At 36.7% G+C, this 20,166-nt stretch overlaps 1 protein-coding gene across 1 annotated transcript; it reads right to left on the bottom strand.

Moving 5' to 3' along the window:
• Positions 1 to 4,255: 4,255 nt before the first annotated feature.
• On the bottom strand, positions 4,256 to 19,896 carry cdc45 (cell division cycle 45). Its single transcript, XM_015382621.1, has 18 exons — positions 19,706 to 19,896; positions 19,541 to 19,600; positions 18,522 to 18,614; positions 18,259 to 18,396; positions 14,084 to 14,227; positions 13,956 to 14,014; positions 13,558 to 13,606; positions 12,105 to 12,166; positions 11,974 to 12,024; positions 11,766 to 11,885; positions 11,551 to 11,682; positions 11,353 to 11,451; positions 9,890 to 10,054; positions 9,612 to 9,750; positions 9,440 to 9,523; positions 9,233 to 9,351; positions 7,065 to 7,141; positions 4,256 to 4,937 (listed from the first exon to the last, which is right to left on the bottom strand). Exons 1-18 carry the CDS (start codon positions 19,754 to 19,756, stop codon positions 4,873 to 4,875), a joined length of 1,707 nt encoding a protein of 568 aa, XP_015238107.1. The 5' UTR covers positions 19,757 to 19,896; the 3' UTR covers positions 4,256 to 4,872.
• Between the last annotated feature and the right edge of the window lie 270 nt (positions 19,897 to 20,166).

Here is a 20,166-nt window from a genome sequence, read left to right on the forward strand (position 1 = left end):
AAGGCTCAGCTCAGGAGGATCCACGGCGCACTCTGCTGGAGAAAGGTGGAACTTCTCCAGATCCCAACATTCACTCAGTAAAATGATCATTTAAGCGGGAAAAGCTTTTTTTAAGTGATCTATTTGCAGATACAGAACAAGAAAATGTATTTCCCTTCTTAAAAACAGTGTCTACATCCTGTACAACTCAGCATCCAGACACAAAGTCTCACAGGGGAAATTCAGAGAAACCAGTTAACCTAATCTTCTGGCCCTAAAAGCATCTCTGCTTTTCTCCTAAAGGCCTTTCCTGCAGAGTCAACTTCAGAGCAGTTGCTGTATCAGAGGTTTGCATATTCCCATCTGGTCCCTGCCCACTGAAAAATAAAATACAATTATTCATATTCTGAAACAACCCTACTTAAACCAATGATTATCAACCAGTGGCTCTAACTTATCTGCTGCAGCACTTGGCTGGTTTAAATCCTACCTGAAGGATAGGGACTTTTACATGTCAGTAGGAAACTTTAAATCAGAGACCAGGAAAATCACATGTGGGGCTCCTCCTATTCAAGATCTAAACGCTGCCCTTAGCTCAGATTAAGGCAAACAACAAAGTCAGTTACCATAACTATAGAGATGACACACAGCTTTACATCACAATGTCACCAGGTGACTGAACCCATCAGAGTGTTGGCTAGATGCTAAGAACAGATCAATATGTGGATGCACCATCATTTTCTCCAACTGAATAAAAACAAACCGAGGTAATAATCTATGGACCAAAGGAGGAGAGATCAGGAGTTAGCTCACAGCTTCAGATAATACAGCTAGAAACCATTGATTATGGCCGAAATCTTGGTGTCATGATGGAATAAGACCAAAGCCTTCAAACAAGTGTGTAATAAGATGGCACAAACTTTAGGGATACTAAGAAAAACAAGGTATAGCTTGAATAATAGAACTTTTCACATTCATTACTGTGCACTTTTATAGCCATATCTAGTATACTATGTTGAAGTCTGTGGGAAGGCATACAAGTTATTTACAAAAAATATGTATGCAAAAAAGAGCATTAAGAATGATATACAATACTTGGTATTGGGAACATACAAATCTACTTTTTAAAAAATCATAACTCTTGACATAAATGAAGTTTAAAGCTAAAAACAATTTGCTTCAACAGAATATTCCAAGTTTATTTAAGAATAGAGAGAGGAGGTATAATATGAGAGGAAAATATAATTTAATGCAACCATGTGTTCGCAGCACTCCTAACAGTATGTGATTATAGTTCGGAGAGTGACTTTGTGGAATGGTTTAGATGATGAAATTAAGCAAAGTACAAATATTGCTCAGTTCAAGAAAAAATATGAGTATATAAATGATATGTATAAATATGAATGCCATAAAATGCTCTGCTAATTCTGAAGGATGCATTCATTCACTTTAAGCTCTTATCTAGAGAGGCTTGAGTAATCTGCTATTGCTGGTATTTTGTATGTTGACGTTGTGGCCATACATGCATATTCCTGTGCATACACACACATATGCATGTATGGATTAATAATTTAATGAGTTCAATTTAATAACTTGTATAATGATATAGGGACAGGTAATAGAAATGTTTCAGAATCAAAGATTTTCAGTTCAGTTTTGCATGTAAAGTACCTCCATTAACAATATCTACTGTTTATCAACCTGAACTCCAAGTGTAATAGATAACTCAGTAGATAACTTACCACAAAACAGAAATAGAAATTGAACTTTATTGATCTCACAAAAGAAATTAACTCTCTGCATTTGAGCCATCCCCTTGAGGAGCAATGGGCTGCCATTTTGTGGCGCTGGGGGAGCAGTGTGGGGTTAACGGTCTTGCTCAGAGACTCAGAGTAGAGGCTGTGGGGATCGAACCGGGGACTTGCAACCATCTCAGAGTACAAGCTCACTGCTCTAACCACAAAGCCAACGCTCCACAAATAATTCTTATTTAACATAAATTTTAAGCATGTGACTTTGTCCAGAGCTTTTTAAGTCATAACAATCCTGTTCCTCATTCAGTGAAGCTAATTATCAGGGGGTAAGATAGCCAACAAATTCTTAAAGTAACAGTAATACTTATAAAACCTCATGAGATTATTAAACTAAAAATTGTGGTTCAGTAAAAAGAACCTTTAAGTCAAAAAAGTTATTCCAGTAAATGTAACTAGTTACTACACACCTCTGGCCGAGGGTCATCAGGTACGGGATGATGGCGTGGTTCTCTCTCCTCACAGTCCATATCAAAGCTGCAGTGCCTGGTACAGACTGCTATAAAGGTGATAGAGAGGACTGTAAAACTCTCCCCTCAATCCATCTATGAGCAGCCAGACGCAGAGGGTGCTGCTGCTGCTGCAGGGGGGACTCCAACATGCATCAAGATTTAATACCAGTAAATGCAAAATTTAGTTTTTAATATAAGATTTCATTTATGAAGTTAAAGAATGCTTTTACTTTATGTTCAATTTTTAGAAACTGCACCCATATATCATTACTATCAGGTCTGTTAATCAAAAAGGTACATAAATAGAACCTGTCAGGCAGCATGAAGTAGGCTAAAATATCTCAAAAAGCAACATGTCTAGACCTGATCAAAAGAAATACAAATCTAGATGAGAAACCGAATTAAACTAGAAACTGACAGTAGGGTACGGTGTGAAGGAAGGAAAGAATGATGGAAGGAAGGATGGCACGTCAATGAAATCTGAAAGTTTCAGTTTAAATACACAGCATCCTGTATAACAATGGAATAAAAACAGATGGGATACAACTAGGGCTGAAACAATNGTGGGGTTAACGGTCTTGCTCAGAGACTCAGAGTAGAGGCTGTGGGGATCGAACCGGGGACTTGCAACCATCTCAGAGTACAAGCTCACTGCTCTAACCACAAAGCCAACGCTCCACAAATAATTCTTATTTAACATAAATTTTAAGCATGTGACTTTGTCCAGAGCTTTTTAAGTCATAACAATCCTGTTCCTCATTCAGTGAAGCTAATTATCAGGGGGTAAGATAGCCAACAAATTCTTAAAGTAACAGTAATACTTATAAAACCTCATGAGATTATTAAACTAAAAATTGTGGTTCAGTAAAAAGAACCTTTAAGTCAAAAAAGTTATTCCAGTAAATGTAACTAGTTACTACACACCTCTGGCCGAGGGTCATCAGGTACGGGATGATGGCGTGGTTCTCTCTCCTCACAGTCCATATCAAAGCTGCAGTGCCTGGTACAGACTGCTATAAAGGTGATAGAGAGGACTGTAAAACTCTCCCCTCAATCCATCTATGAGCAGCCAGACGCAGAGGGTGCTGCTGCTGCTGCAGGGGGGACTCCAACATGCATCAAGATTTAATACCAGTAAATGCAAAATTTAGTTTTTAATATAAGATTTCATTTATGAAGTTAAAGAATGCTTTTACTTTATGTTCAATTTTTAGAAACTGCACCCATATATCATTACTATCAGGTCTGTTAATCAAAAAGGTACATAAATAGAACCTGTCAGGCAGCATGAAGTAGGCTAAAATATCTCAAAAAGCAACATGTCTAGACCCGATCAAAAGAAATACAAATCTAGATGAGAAACCGAATTAAACTAGAAACTGACAGTAGGGTACGGTGTGAAGGAAGGAAAGAATGATGGAAGGAAGGATGGCACGTCAATGAAATCTGAAAGTTTCAGTTTAAATACACAGCATCCTGTATAACAATGGAATAAAAACAGATGGGATACAACTAGGGCTGAAACAATTAATCAGATTAATCGTCAGTAATGGATTATTGAAATAACCGTCGACTAATTTAGTAATTGATTAATCGTTAGAGTGTAGAGACTGTAAAATATGCTTTAGCTGACATAGCAACCCACTTGGAACAGGAAATATATTAAAATGGTTAAATTTTTTTTACCTTTAAGATAAAATCATCAATCAATATGCTCTATCCAGAGCTCCTCAGGTGGAAAAGATTTAGTTTTACCCAATTTAATTTTGTAAAAAGCCTTATTTAAGGAATCCGATTATTAATCGAAAACATAATCAACTGAATAACCGATTTGCTAATTAATAATTAGTTGTAGTTCTAGACACAGTTTACTAATATTTGGGAAACTGCATACCAATGTTGACTAGTTCTAATTCTTGCGTTCCCACTTGGAAAGAAACGCTGATTTACAGTAAATAATCACAAGCACTAACAACAAACATTAAGATTGAAACAGCTGAAGTTAAAACCGTTTATTTTCATGTGCTTCAAAAAATAAATGAGACACAAACAAAAAGATTAAGCTTCAGTAGGGCCGTTTAGCAACAATAAACCATGTTTAGAAAAATAAACATCCTCACCCACCAGCAAGATCAGACCCAGTTCACCAAGTTACCCTTTAACCTGCAGAGGAGCTGAGCTCTAATCTAGATGGTAAGTTTATTATTGATTACAGCAGCTAATTTGTTTAGCCGCAGTCATTCAACTCCTTATAAGAGGACGATCTGTTGCTTTCTGTGGAGACTTAAATCGAGCATTTCAACATAAATCCTAAACAACACATTAGTAAAATGTAATTTTTTATTTTTATGTTTCACAGGCAGAACAGCTTACATTTTAAAAATAAAAGCAAATAAAAAGCTTAAAATGATTTATTAAAACATGTTAGTAATGTAATTTGATCTGAATATCACGCATATGGAAGTAAAATACATAAAACATAAAAGATCTGTACAACATTTACATAAAAGCTGATTAAAACTCTTTAAAACGTAACGCTTGAAACTCCGGTGATGCATTTATGACCCGACCAGAGAAGAATGTGGGGTCTGCTCAACAAAAAACTCATAAGTCTCTGACTGTATGCGTTTTCATGACAGGAGAGTGATGAGGGCATCCAGAAACTTGCTCCGATCCTCCGTCTTCAGTTCAATTACTGCAAGAGACACACAGATAAATAAACTTTCTAGACGTCATCCGTCTTGTTCCAGCTGCATATTTTCATGCAGATGATTCTCGGACTTGACTGGAAAAATAAATAGTCGAAACTTTCACAACTAGCTATCTGAAACTAGATAGTTTGGAATGTTTGAAGGGGAAATGAATGAAAACTATCTGAAAAAGCTCAAGAGACAAAACCAGGTCAGAGGTGCTGAAATACAGACATTAACAGGCAACCTGGATATCAGAGGTAAATTATTGCATGGAGACTTCTTTGCAGCTGAGGTCATATGAACAACGTGAAGTAATCCTGCCACCTGGTGTCTAAAAAGGAGACATTTTTGCAGAAAAATAAGGTGTGACAGAATTTCAGGGCTTTAGTCCTCCTAAACAATCATTTCCAGCTCTTAATAAATTACTGTTAATATATTTTCTTAAAATATTATAATACTGCTGGCTCTGACTCTTAGTATTGGTATTAAAATATTCAACAACTTAATATGCTGCTTATAAGACAACATTATCTAATTTAATTATTTTTCAGCAGGCAAAATATTAGAAAGGATGGGGGTTTATATTTTATTATAAACGCTGATATTTAAGGTAAAAAAAAAAAAAAGCAGAATGATAACCATTAAAATATTCAGTCATGCTCAGTGCTATAACAAAAGTATTGATAGATATCATAGATTTTATGTTTTCATTTTTTTTCTGTCAAACCTAAAGGTTTCATATTAAGCATTTTTGTCCATAATGAGAAAGGAAAAAGGGTGATCCAAACAAACTATGTGGAATTAAGTATTTCCTCCCTAAAGCAGGCTGATAGCTGAGCTATCCAAACAGGATGGTCTGCTTTCAAGCATGCTAGGATCACAAACTGACATCCAGACATCCTGAGGACTAGAATTCAGGATAATATCAATTACAATGAAGGGATTCACATCATTTTGTTGATTCAATTTCAGCTTCTTCTTCTCCTGTGTCTATTTTCTAGTGATCAAGGCACCAAACCCTAAGCTCTCTACCAATGTATGCAGATTTCTGTGCTTTTTTGTTCAAGATCATCAGGGTGATGTTTCAGTAAAATGTGAGACGAGTCGTTCTGTTTTTGATCATGGAGACTAGCCTGGACAATATCTCCTTAAAATCTCATCAAGACATCTTTTGGTACTGTTATAATTCTAATCTTTGACAATAAAAACAATTCATTAAGTCTTTGAGGTCATTCTTAAATAACTCTATAGCTCTGATTGCGTTTCAATGCATTCATAGTCCCACAATTACAAATAATACTCTGGAAAAATACATACATTTAAAACAGTCTTCTTCAAGACACGTGTTATATAAAGAAGTATGGTTTTTTAATCACTAAACATAATCTATATCGCAGTAACCAAATCTGATCACATATTCATGGAATTTGGCAAAGCCCCAATGGAAAAAATGAAAGGGAAAATAAGAAAAATATCAAAAATGAAATTCTCACATCACCCATTTTTTTGAGCATTGGCATTGCCAATTCTAATTTATTTGTGTCTGCCACCTTTCTGATCGAAAGAATTATTTTATATAAAAATCATTTAGAGTCGCAAATACTACAAGTGCTTTAGATAAAACAAAACTGTTTTTTATTTATTATTATCTGCAACATGAAATCTGGTGCCATTTTAAACAGCTAACAGTTTATTTTTTGCATTTTTAGTTATTAATATAAGGACAAACCATGAAAGCTTCATAAAGAGGAAGCAGTGATGGATTTTGTTCTACCAGAGATCATTTTATGTAAGACAAACACAGTTTTCAAGCAGATATTAATACAGATCCAAAAACTCATTCCTGATTCTTTCGGGTCATTCTGTAGTGAAAATTAAATTAATATGTTCATTAAAAAAATGCTACAGTTAATAAGAATGATACTTGTACGCTTACTATATTCAAAATGATAAGATGTCTCTTTAAAGTTTTTAGCCATTATTAAGAGCCACTGTAGAGGGTCCAAGAGCTAGTTGTGACTTCAAGGGGGGGGGGGGGGGGAAACCCCTTTCATGAGTGACAGGACAGAGAGGACGGACAGGGAAGAGCTGGAGTAAGGATACAGCCTCCCCGGTAAGGCATCACTTACTTGAAGTATCAAAGTGATCATGAAGAGTCCTGGAGCTGGTGCTTTCTGCAGCTTTTTCAAAGGCTCGACCAAAGAAGCTTCAGAGAAAAGGAAACAGAACCAACACTTGAGGATAAGAATAAATAATAAACAAAAAAAACACTTCTCAATAACCATGGATAATAATAATAATATACATTTAAAGAAACTGTCATATCAAGGGAATTTTGATGAACAATACTGAAGGTCTGGAGTTGTATTCTGATTTAATATAAAAATATCTACAGGAAGCTGTAGTCTGAACATATTAGAAATTGTGAATTGATTTATTTTAATTAGGACCTGCTGCAAGAGAACATGCTGTTCATCTGCCTTACTCTGCTATTTTCCAATTTCACTCCCATTGCTTTTGTTCTAAATCAGGGGTCGGCAACCCAAACTGCTCAAAGAGCCATATTGGACCAAAAAAAAAAAAGAAAAATCTGTCTGGAGCCGCAAAAATGTTAAAGCCTTATATAAGCCTTGTATAGAAACATGGGTTCTAAGTGTATTATCCCACTATAGAAAAGGACTCTATGGGCTTAAATATATAATAATCATTCACGATTAAATGCTTATCCTGAAGCAAATGTCACATAGTAGCATGAGGTGACGGAGGAACAGTGAACGCTCCCATCTCGCACCGCTTCACCACGCAGTTTAAGTTTTCTTGCTAAATCTTTCTATGGTGGACGTGTTTCTGTTGGGAGGAGTTTACTGAGTCATGAGGAACCAAGCAGGAATTGACATCAGAGCTGTGCTCTCTAACCCTGAAATCCCACATCCTCTGTCATCATCGTTCCTTGGTCTGATTAATATTTTTAGGATTTGGGGAAAAAATGGAAGAAAGTTCAGATACCTGCATCAAAGCGCTACCTGTTTGATCTGTGGACGGTTTTCCATCCTTGCAATAAAACAAGCAGCATTAGTGGAGTTTGGAGATGCAATCCACTTCTTAAATCTATCTTTGCGCTCCTCTAATTTATCCTGCAATCGCAGATTTAGCCTTCCCTGGAAATGCCTTTCCAAATGTTTCTTTTTTTTTGACACCCTCTCATTACAAAGCGAAAATGCAGGCAATTGTTCAGCGTTGATAATGAAAGCAAATGAGTCGGCCTATTTAAATCCTCTTTTTCCTTTGGGATTCATATTCCGAGACACACCTGCAGCTTTGTTTGCCTGGCACCGCACCACGCTGGTTCCAAGTTATGACCACTGATCTCTATGGCTTTGACGCAAATTATTGTTTAAATTTATTTATAATTAAAATGTTTAAAGCATTGGAAAACATTAAATTTTGTTTGCAACCTGCACACCATATAAAAAAAAAAAAAAGTAATCGATATTCATAAATTTTTGAAAAAGCTCCAGGGAGCCACAAGGGGGAGGCGAAAGAGCTGCATGCGGCTCCAGAGCCACAGGTTGCCGACCCCTGTTCTAAATGATCACATTTTCTATTATTGCTGTCAATGAGGGCTGAAAAAATTTATAGGATTAGTAATGATTAATCAATTATTGAAATAATTGTCAACTAATTTAGTAACCCATTAATCATTAAATGGAGTGTAGAGACTAAAACCTGCCTTTAGCTGATAGAGCAACCCACCATGAGCTGCAGTTATAACACAGTTGCAAAAAATATGTGAATATTTTGCATTTAAGATTAAAAAAACACTATCCAGATCTCCTCAAGTGGAAAAGTTTTAGTTTCACCTAGTTTACTTTCATGAAAAAAAAAATCTTCTTTAAGGAACCTGTGGCTATCAGATTACTGATCGATTAATTTAAAAAAATAATCAACAGATTAATCGATTTGCAAAATAATCGTTAGTTACAGCCCTACTGTTAATAATAAACAGCAGTAGTCATAAATGTGCCCCATTTGTCGTGTAAAAAACCTGTAAGAGCATCAAGGTTTCCTCTAGCACTACATTTCAATTATTTTTATTTCCAAAGCTGCATTCTGATCTTATTTCACTATGATTATCGTTACTTTACTCTGGTTTTATTGTTATTCCTATAGTGATTAAATCTTTTGTGTGTTTCTTTTTTAACTCTGTGTAAAGTTTTGTTTTAGGACACATATGTTGGTTAAAATTTAAAAACGAAAGCTGCCATAAAGGCTGTGTTTTGCAAAGGTAGAAACCTACTTCTTCTTGTCCGACGTCTCTGATTCCGGAGGGATTCCTACGACAATAACTGTCCCCTTCTCTACGTCTTTAGGAGCAGCCATGATGAGAGGAAGCACTTTGCAGCGTTTGTTCCTTGTCTAAACAAGCAGGCCACAGTGCATGAAGGAGTGGAAAGCCTTGGATAAGTGATAATCACATATAGAATGCAAGGCGTTGGGTACTTACAAATGCGACAAACGCTTTCAGCAGGTATTTGCAGAGCAGAGTTAGAGCCAGTGGTTTGGAAAAGAGCTTCACATCAGGCGTTCCCTGGATGGAAAATGGAAGAACTTGGATTTAGCAGAGTAGCTACAGCTGACGACAAACTTCTTCTCTGGGCTTCCAAAAGTACTCATACTTCCATGAGGTGGCAGTAGAGGAAGGGTCCCTGCGACATAATGAGGTTGGTACAAAGGCAGCTAGCTACAGTCTGCTGGACAGCAATCAGCTTCTTCTTAGCTAGGCCAATCCCTGTTGTGAGACGATCCAGGTTGCTCCTGCACAAATTAATTTGGAAAAACATCAGATATTTGTGCTTCTGCATGCATGTCATATTACTAAAGATGCACAGATCGGCAGCAGCCGTTAGGTGACAGCATTCAGGATTTCTTGATCGACTGAGACTCGTGCACAGACCGTGACAGTGAATCGAGGGCTGTGATGAAGTTGTCTGTTGTGTCGTTGTCCTCTCTCTCTGTGTTCTCCAACAGGGCGGCAGCAGCGTGCACCATGTCGCTGGCCAGGAAACGGTTCTGAAAGCCAAAGTGGGCAGCAAATGTCTGAATGCGAACGTCCTTCAATCTATCAAAGAGAAACAAGAGAGACACAACATTAGAGCAGGTAAAGGATCAGCTTTACTGCATTTGAATATTCCTTTTCTTTCCTTGTTGTCAGGAGTACAAACATGGCCAAAAAGAGATTTATTAGCTACTTACATCAAAATGGGATTCAGAAATATCAAAAAGTGTGGCGCTAAAATTGGGCCATAAAGCTAGTAAAAAATAAATAAATAAATAAACCTGAAAAAAATAGTAACTTTGTTCAAAAGAAAAACATTAAACCCCCCCAAAAAATTTTTTTGAAAAAAATAATGAATAGACTAAAATAAAACTGTAAATTGTAAATCGTTTTTTGAACAAGTAAAAATATTTATCTCAAAGGTAGTTTTTCTTTTAAACAAACCTTTTTTTTTTACTTGAATCTTTTTCTCCAATCCATTTTTTTAAGACTTGATTTTTTTTTTTTTTGACAAATTCATGGCACCAATTTAACTCCATAGACACTAATGGAAACGAAGATGTTGAAAAATCCAAACCAGCTACATGTTAAACTCGTTATATTATCCCTATATAGCCTGCAGCACCTGCATACATTTAACACACAATTTCTAATGATATATAAACAAACGTCCTCATCAAAACAGTATTAATAGAATAAAAGATGCACCAACATCAACCACGACTATCCTAAGCGGAAGCATAAATCTTGTAACTAAAACGTTATTATGATCATACTTTTATTACTACCGCAAATATCACAATTTGTATTGAAATTATTATTTTCACTGTCATCATCCTTAATGTAAAATTTCCTTTTTTTGCCATATTTATTTTCATCTAGTAAATGATAAAGGGACATTAATTATTTATTCATATTTAAAGTCAATGTAAAAAGGCCCTTATTGATTGCTTGAATTTTATTAAGTTTTCACTACTCATGTTAAATATCTTTATTTAAATTCTTCTCTTTTTCTTTAATGTGATTAAATGTTGGTACATTTTTGGACATTTTATTGATATTTTTTTATTTATGTTGGGAATTTTTGGGCTAAAGAAAAAAATTTAAAAAATAATTAATGCTTTTGAGATGTTAATAAATGGAAAATGGAAAAGTTTTATTGTGATCCACAAAATAAGTATCAGAAATATCTATAGAAATATTTTAAGACTGAAGAAAATATCAACACTACTGCAAAAAAATAAATAAATAAAAAAGTTTGTCTAATTTATTTAAAAAATAAATTATTAGTTTAAATAAGTGTTAGCTGGACTCTTTGGGGGAAAAGATAGAAAACTCATATTTAGAAGCAGTTTACCTACCCAAATTTATTCGAGGACTCTTCAATGACGTCTCTGAGGTTTTCTTTGATTGTAATGTCCATAGACTTAAATTTCTGTTTCACTTGTTTTAGCGGCAGCCTTTAAACAAACATACAGAACAAAACATGATGAGACAAACCTTAAAACAAAACAATCAGCTTTGTTTTTACACAGAACTCTTGACTTTGAAGCTGGTACCCCATATCAGCCAAGAACTCTCTGAGCTTCTTTTGGCCTTTCAGCGTCCAAAGCTGGAAGCCGCATGCTGTGTAGCAGGAATTGCATATGCTCTCATACAGAGACCAGTGCTGGTACAACGTCAGACGAAGACTGGAGCAGAGCGTTAAGGGGAAACATATACAACCGAACAAGCTGAGGATCCTTCACGAGAAGCTGACAGACACAAAGGATACTCGTATTCAAAGGAGATCCTCATGCAGTCGATGGACAGAGAGTTTTCCTCATCCTCGTTTCGGTGGCTATGGCGGGAAACATGCCGCTGCATCGTTGCGATATCCGACACATACTTCATGCTGAGACGGGAACATAAAATCTCTTTGTGAGACAGAAACGAATGAAGTTTGGATCAAAAGCTTTGAAATATCCTGGGGTTAATCTTACTGTGTGATCTTATCATGAACCCACTGGTCAGTCAGACCAATGACAGCCCACCTGCAACACAAATATTACAGTCAACATGCAGCAGCCTGCAGGACAGAGTATGAACAAACATGATCACAGATGAGGCTTACCACAGCATGTCCTTTGTGTCCTTGGTCAGAACCCAGGCAAGCTCAAAAAACATCATTGCAGCCTGCAAAGAGAAACTTCTCTAAATCACATCTTTCAGAGCAAGATCTCAGACACTCCTCATTGTCTGTTCATTTCAGACCTTTTAAAGGATTAAAAGTGAATAGCTACAAGTTAACGGCAGATGGTCGGATGGACAAACGGGGAAGGTCTGACTGATGAAGGATATGATAGATCGACAGACACTAAGGGTGAGGAACATTAATTGATGGAAGAAACTGACAAAAGGATAGAAATGGGATGGATGATCCCCTTACCAGGTCTTTGTTTTTCTTTTGTGCTTTATTTTTTTTGCAGTTAATATACATTTAATTATTTTGATATTAATTTGTGCTTTTGATGTTCTATTTTTCTCCTTTTATTTTTATCTATTTTATATATTCTATTAGATCATCTAACATCTCTTCCTAGAACTATATCTAGGAAGGAATAGGGCAAATCTACCACAATATATTTCTTTATTTTTTTATCAGAATAAATCATAAAGTTAAAAACGATTGCAGGGACAGGTCATTCAAAACGGGAACGTTTATGTTATCATGGTCGCTCATTTTGTGGTTAAACCTTACAGTGGTGAAGCTTAGCTGCAGCTGTAAGCCTACAGCTGCAGCTGTCTGTGGGTTACGTCTTCTCAAATTGCCTGAGACCGGAACATCAGTCAGTGACAAACATTGTAAACCACAGACTGCAGCTTATATTGAAATACTTAAAAATGTGTTTAAATGTCTTTATTAAATAAAATGTCAACATATATATTGACTTATTTTCCAGTTCCATCTCTTCCCCTTGGTAGTTTCCTTCCATTTCAGCTCAGCGTTTCCCCCTCAGCTTCCTAATTTTCCCTTAGGCACACCTGCTCCTCCTCTCCCTGGTTGTCTTCTCATTTCTCCAACACCTGCATCATTAAACCAACTGGTTCCCATTGCTGTTTGTTGGATTCTCCCATCTAATTGGCCACGTTTTCCTTTGAGCCGATAACCTTGTCATTCATTCCCCTGTGCTGCATGAATGCTTGGGTATCCCATTGTAGGCGTTTTTATTTTTGTCGTAAGTGATCGATGTTTTTTGCCACACAACTCTCTACATTCAGGTCCTCAGTGACCAAAAACATGAAATGGAGAGATGGACAAAGAGAAAGAAGAGAGTTTGAAGTGTGGATGAGGGTTAGGAAAGTTGAATGCACAAGCAGCCTTGCTGTGGGATGGATTGATAAATGGATAAACTGATGAATAGATGTGCCCACTAGATTAAAACCTTCAAGAGCTCTGTCTTTATCCCATTTATACAGACCTGGCAAATATAATAATTGAATAAAAAAAAACACCTAATGGATTTCCATATATTCCAACAAATTGTCTTCAGCCTGGTCTGGAGTGATCGGCTCAGCATACTCACAGAGGTGCCGTGGTATTCATACTGCTCGTAGTCGAACAGAATTTCCCTCCTACAAGACAGAAGAATCCCAGTTATTTTTGTCAATCCCAAAAAAAAAAGTGGAAATTCTTTAGAAGAATATTTAATTCTTCCAGAGTGAAACTTTAAAATCTGTCACTGTCTCTCCAGCGTCTCAGAAGGTCTTTTAATGTCAAAATTGTTAAAATTTATTTTGTACAGTGCCAGTCAGCCTGTTCATTCCACAGCATATAAGAGCTGTTGATGAATGACAAGTGTAAGAACACAAAAAGAAAAAAAATATTGTTTTGTTTTATAAAGTAGAGCATAAAGAGGAGCATTAAAAGACCCGCAGGAAGCCCGTAGGACTCTTGAAGATTACTTTTAATTAAAGCCATCACCTCCTCGCCTCCCACTCCCTCTTCGCTCTCTGCCTCTCGATCCTCCTCTCGACGGCTCCCTGCAATGCCATAACAGTCAGCCCCAGTCTTTAGGCTCGGCTCAGCTGCCTTCAGCATATTCAGCTCACCTCATCAAATCTCCTCCGTTTTCCTGACGGCTCAGAGCCTTCGTCGCTCTCATTCCCAGAGTCTTCCTCATTCTCTTCGTCCTGGAAGATGTCATCGTATGCCGGCACGCCAAGGTCGTCGTCCTCTTTGATGAGCAGCTTGATCTGTAGAGGAGACGGAGAACAAAATAATATCTTTCATAAAGGGATGACGGCCTGTTCACCTTCCAGCTGATGAGACTCAGTATTTGACCTGATAGAAAAGCTCTAAACACCCAACATTTTTCTTGATTGCATAAAATCCAAAGTACTCTCTGGATCAGTGGTTTCTACTTTTATCATGTAAAATCATCAGACTTCTCAGAGAACTGTAATTGATGTAGGAACAAAGGGAAAGAAATAAGGATTACAAGGTCAGGGGATAAGTTAGGGAAGGACAGAAAAGACCACTGGGCTGGATAGTGCAGACATTATAAGAAAGGAAGGGAGAAAGGAGACATCGATGGAATAAACAAATAAATGACACATCAAAGGTAATCAGAAAAGTTAGGTAGGTAGGAAACAAGGAAAATAGCAAGGACACAAATCCAGTTTAGAAAATCACATCTGGAAATGCTGATGAAGGTTATCAGTCATCCAGGTCATAGTCATTCCGTAAAAATTCAAAAAAATTCAAAAAATATCCACTGGACTTGGTTTTCAAGATTTGAAGACGTTTCGCCACCTCTCCAGGAAGCTTTCTCAATTCAATTATTTTCTTGAATTGAGAAAGCTTCCTGGAGAGGTGGCGAAACGTCTTCAAATCTTGAAAACCAAGTTCAGTGGATATTTTTGAATTTTTATGGAAACATCTGGAAATATTCATAGTTATTGTCTTATTTGCCTTTTCCAGATTTGGAAAAAAAAGCACAATCTAATTACCTTCATTTCCAGACTGCTTTGGGGCCCCCATGAGCAGAACCTCCACACAACCAAGAATCCTTGTCATCTTGCATCTTTTGGTGTTTTATTTATATTATTTCATTAGTGCTACATACATAAACTAAAAACTGTCCATATGTTTAGTGCTGTTCATTGGTACATTAGTTCTGACAATGATTTATTAAATAAATGCTGATTACCATTCTTAACTTTTAACCTTTAAGGGTTGCAACTAAGGATTATTTGGTTAATTAATTGATCTGTTAACCCATTTTTTCTTATTATCAGTCAGTTAATGGTCTGATAGTAAAAGGCTATAAATGGGAGATTTTTTTTTTAACCAGGTGAAGCTAAAACAAAACCCCTTGATGAGTTCTGGTTAGATCATATTTACAGACAACTAGTGTCTTGATTTTATTTTTCGTTTCCTTTGCCTTTATTGAAAAATCTATACGTTTTAGTACAAAGTTGGTTTAATTATTGCTTTCATTGGGTTCTTTTGTAATTTGCATACTCAGGTTAACAAGAGTTCAATAGTAAATTAGTTTAGAGTGTCTTTAATAACCAAATAATCCTTATTAATGCAGTCAACAGATCTTCTCAGTCTACAGTTATGCATACAGCTTTAACTTTTAAGTACTGGGGCTTTTATGTAGCAGAACAAGGCGAAACTGTCTATGATTGTAAACGGGAGAAAGAATGATATCAAGTGCGTACATTTATTGTCAGCCTCTTTTGCCCCTACTTAAAGCCCGGTGCAAATGGCTCTCAATGACATAACCAGTCTCTAGGAGAGGGTTAGCAATCAATCAGCACTGTGACATCGAAGGAAGAGAAAATATTGAAAAAGGTTTAAAAAGTCAGAAAGGTTTGTTCAAAAAGTACGGCACTAAAGCAACTCTGCAAAGTCACGGTAAACTTCCTAAACCATCAGCATGAACAAGAGGATAGAAACAAATTTTAAAAACAACCGCAAAAAGACAGGCAGTAACTCTGGAGGAGCTGCACAGATCCACGCCTCAGGTGGGGTTATCTGTGGACATCGAAAGTCTAACTCTTGGGGTTTGGCCATGTGTGAAATTCATGTTCCTACTGAAATCACTCGGCTGTTTTATTTTGATATTTTGGGGTTGTGTAGGAAATCCTTACATCTGCAGAGATGTAAGGATTTGCCTCATATGAGAAAATGGAGGCAAAAAGGTTCAATCTTTGTCTCATCTGTTATTCTCCCAGAATCTCTCTAGTTTCAGAAGATCTAGTTTTCCAAATTCTAGTCTGGCTTTTTTGAGATTAGTTTTCTACAGTGAGGTCCTGCTTGGTCGTCTCTCATTAAGTCCACTTTGGTTCAAGCATTGACAGATGGTACGATGTGATACTGATGTTCCTTAAGCTTAGATGGTTTTCTGGGCTCTTTTTTTTATTCTCTCAATATGTTATCATTTTTCCACTTGCTGCAACATCCAAGGAGATGTGCCACTGTACCATAGATCTTGAATTTTTCATTAACATGTAGTTCCTGTAGTCACAAGAACATCAAACTGATAGATTGTCTTTTAGCCTTTACCTTTAACGTACTTTTATATAATTTTCTTTCTAATCTCCTGAGACAACTTTTTTTCTCACTTTCTCTGGTCCATGTTGAGTGATACACATCATGTCAACAAAAAGCACAGTGTCTACCTGTAGCCCTATACAGTCAGGAAAATAAGTATTAAACACCCTGCTTTCCTGGATGTTGTCCCACTTAGAAATCATGGCGGGGTCTGAAATTGTCATCATAGGTGCATGTGCACTGAGAGACATAATCTAAAAAAATCCAGAAATCACAATGTATGAACTTTTAACTATTTATTTGTACGATACAGCTGAAAATAGGTATTTGATCATCTTAGAAATCAATATTAATATGTGGTGCAGTAGCCTTTGTTTGCAATTACAGAGGTCAAATGTTTCCTGTAGATTTTGTGCAGGTTTGCACACACCGCAGGAGGGATTTTGGCCCACTCCTCCACACAGATCTTCTCTAGATCAGTTAGGTTTCTGTGTTTTTGCTGACTTTCATTTGTTAATTTGTTAATTTTCAAAGAATTTTTATTTATCATCATTACTTTTGTCAGATTCAGGGTATTTTTGGGACCACTGCAGGTTCTCTTCTATTTAACATGTTACCAACAAATTTGTCCATGATAAAAAACAAGGTTCAGATTTTTACAATTCTTTTAACATTCAGCATTACATTCAGAAATTCCTCCCCCAGTTTTGCAACAGTAATGAGTGCCAACAGCTTATCCATTCACAGCCAACATGCTAAGGTTGGGCAATAGGCAACAATTTTCCTAACGATATTCGTGAGACCAACATGGAGATGGATCATATATTGGTGAAGGAGACTTTGCGAGCAAAGAAAAGCACTAAAACCCAATAAGATAAACATTATAGCTTCGTCCCATGGGAATAGTTTCCTCTTCTGCAGTTGTTCTATGTTATAGGACATTATAGTTTTTTTTTTATGTTATTCATCCACTTATCTAAATGTGCAAAACCAAAGGAGATTTTTTTTTTTATGGAAAGAGCACAACAGGAGAGAATTTTCCTTTTTTGCCATTTAATTTTGTATTTGTGTGTTAAAATCGGCCTGTAAACAAAAAACCCCACCTCTCTCTGGTTTGGCTGTTAAAAATAAAAAAAAATCGGTCTCTGGTTTTAATCTGTTCTTTTCTGTAAGTAGAATAAATTGCAGCTGCACTTTGGTACCGGGGAAAAAACCTACAGCTGAAAGGAGTTTGTGCGTAGCATTAAAAACAGCATTGTTTTTTTTTTTTTTTTGTCTCAGCTCTTAAAATAAATATCACTGAAGGGTTGGGTCTATCGATAGCCGATGAATTAATCCAATCACACAAACTTACAACCCGCCTATGCATTCTGTCAAAAAAACGTATTCCTGTTGTCAATCTCGAGTAGCCCTGTATCCTCCATCACAAACATAATTTGTTTGTCAGATGGCACAGCTCACACTCATGTCAATTAAGACTCTGTAGAAAGGTTTGATGGTAATCTTTCTATATAATCCTCCTGAGTTGTAACGGAAGCAAACTACTACTGCAATGAAAAGAAAAATAATCTGATTTACTCAGAAGGGCAGAATCTTAGTACATGTCTCACTTTTCATATATATATATATATATATACCGTGTAATGTGAGAAAATTTGAAAAAAGTTTAACAATTAAAGCTAAAGTCTGGTTGTCTATATTTGAACTGAGCATGGGACATCACCTGAGTGTCGTTGTAGACGTTGATCACATCCACGGGCCGGTGGGTGTCGCAGATGAAGAAAATGGAGTCGCTGTCCGGCTGCAGCATCTCAAGAAGGTCGACATTGGCGCCACAGTTTATAAGGACAAAGTATCGAAACTAAAACACGACAAAGGAAAACCTTCAGGCCAGAGTGGAGGGGGTGAAAAGCTCAACAGTTCTTCCTATGCAACTACCATCATCATCATCATCATCATCATCATATGAACGCTCAGGCATCTAACCTGCTCTTTGTGTTCCAGAAAAGCCGTGCTGAGGTCCTGCCAGCCTTTGACCGGCACCAGCGTGTACTGGATCTGGTCACAGTGAAACAGCGCCTAGGAAAGAAACAACAGGAACGTCTACTAATCAACAGTTTGAGCTAAAGTCCGGTTGTCTATATTTGAACTGAGCATGAGAAATCACCAGAGTGGTGTTGTAGACGTTGATCACATCCATGGGCTAATCAAACTAATCAACTGTTTGAGCTGAATTTCTAATCAAAGAGTTCACCATCAATCATATTTAGACAGCCATTAGTCAAATCAATGGATAAGCAGTTATGGTAATACTAAAAAATACAGCTTACATAACTAAATATAAGGATAATTTAAAAGTTAGTTGTTGATGCATTTTGATTTCCAGTGTTATACTTAAATTGCACTTATGAAGCAGATCCAGTAAGTTTTCTCTCACACCCGTCGCATTTTTAAAAAGCCATATAGTCAGGTTTAGCTCACGTTACTTAAGGTCTAATTCTACCTAAATTATAATGCATTACTGCCAAATTTAGATGATGATATGATCTCATTGGGAAAATATGGGGAAAAAAGTTCCAAAATGTGGTGTCTACAGAAAACAAAAGGGGCATATGTCTGATCTTTGACTTACTGTGGGAGTCAAGAATTTTCTACCAGCACACAACTTTTTTTCTTAACTGTCAGACATTAATCACATTTTTAAGAAAAACTATTCAACGAAAATATCTGTGTTCAATTTGATTTGTGTCTGCTATCGTAATGGACTTGGAAAAACAAATGTAGAAAAAGCATAGGGCAAACATCGACATAGTTTAGATAAATATTACACTTGAATAAATAAAAATACTTATTTACTCTAAAGACTATTGGTAAGGTGTACTTAATGCACGGACCTGTTATTTTCATGTTAAACTGTTTGGGCATGTCTCTTTTGTTATGACCTCCCAGTAGCCTTCTACCTTAGCAGATGAGCTAATCCACGCTGACCCAACAATTCATCTTACCTGCAATATTTTACATGCGCAGAGGGCATCGATGTCCGCTGCAACCAGGAGAGCGACTCTCTGAGTGCAAAGAGGCACGAATGAAGCACAAAAAAACATTATTCCCGTCTGATATGAGCCCTCTGTGATAAGTTATTAGCTATCAAACAGCTTCAAAGTACTTACCTGGTTTACGACAACGTCATAAAAACCTTTCTTTATGTCGGTGATGAACATGTTTCGATTGCGAGCCTGATAAAAGTCCCCAAAATGGTTGAATGGAGAAGTAATTTTAGTTTGCTATCACTACAGGAGCTCCCACGGACACAGACACTGCGGAGCTGTTGTGTTCCGTGTCGCAAATCTGGCGCCAAAAGCGTGCGACACGTCGGACCAATCAGCGGCCTAGACTGTGGAAACGTCAGATACCTTAGACCACGCCCATCATAGAGATGGGAAGCCTCTAGTATGGCAGGCCATATTTGACATTTATTAGCTTGAGTGAATATATATTCCGGATGTCTCAAATGCATTTTTTCCTAGTCAAAATGAACATTTCAGATATCTAAAATAAAATTCTTCCTATCTAAAATAAACATTTCAGATAGCTGAAATGTAATTCTTACCAGTACAAATAACGTCACGTT

This window comes from Cyprinodon variegatus, unplaced genomic scaffold (genome assembly GCF_000732505.1).
Source record: "Cyprinodon variegatus isolate N-32 unplaced genomic scaffold, C_variegatus-1.0 Scaffold260, whole genome shotgun sequence".
NCBI lineage: Eukaryota > Metazoa > Chordata > Actinopteri > Cyprinodontiformes > Cyprinodontidae > Cyprinodon > Cyprinodon variegatus.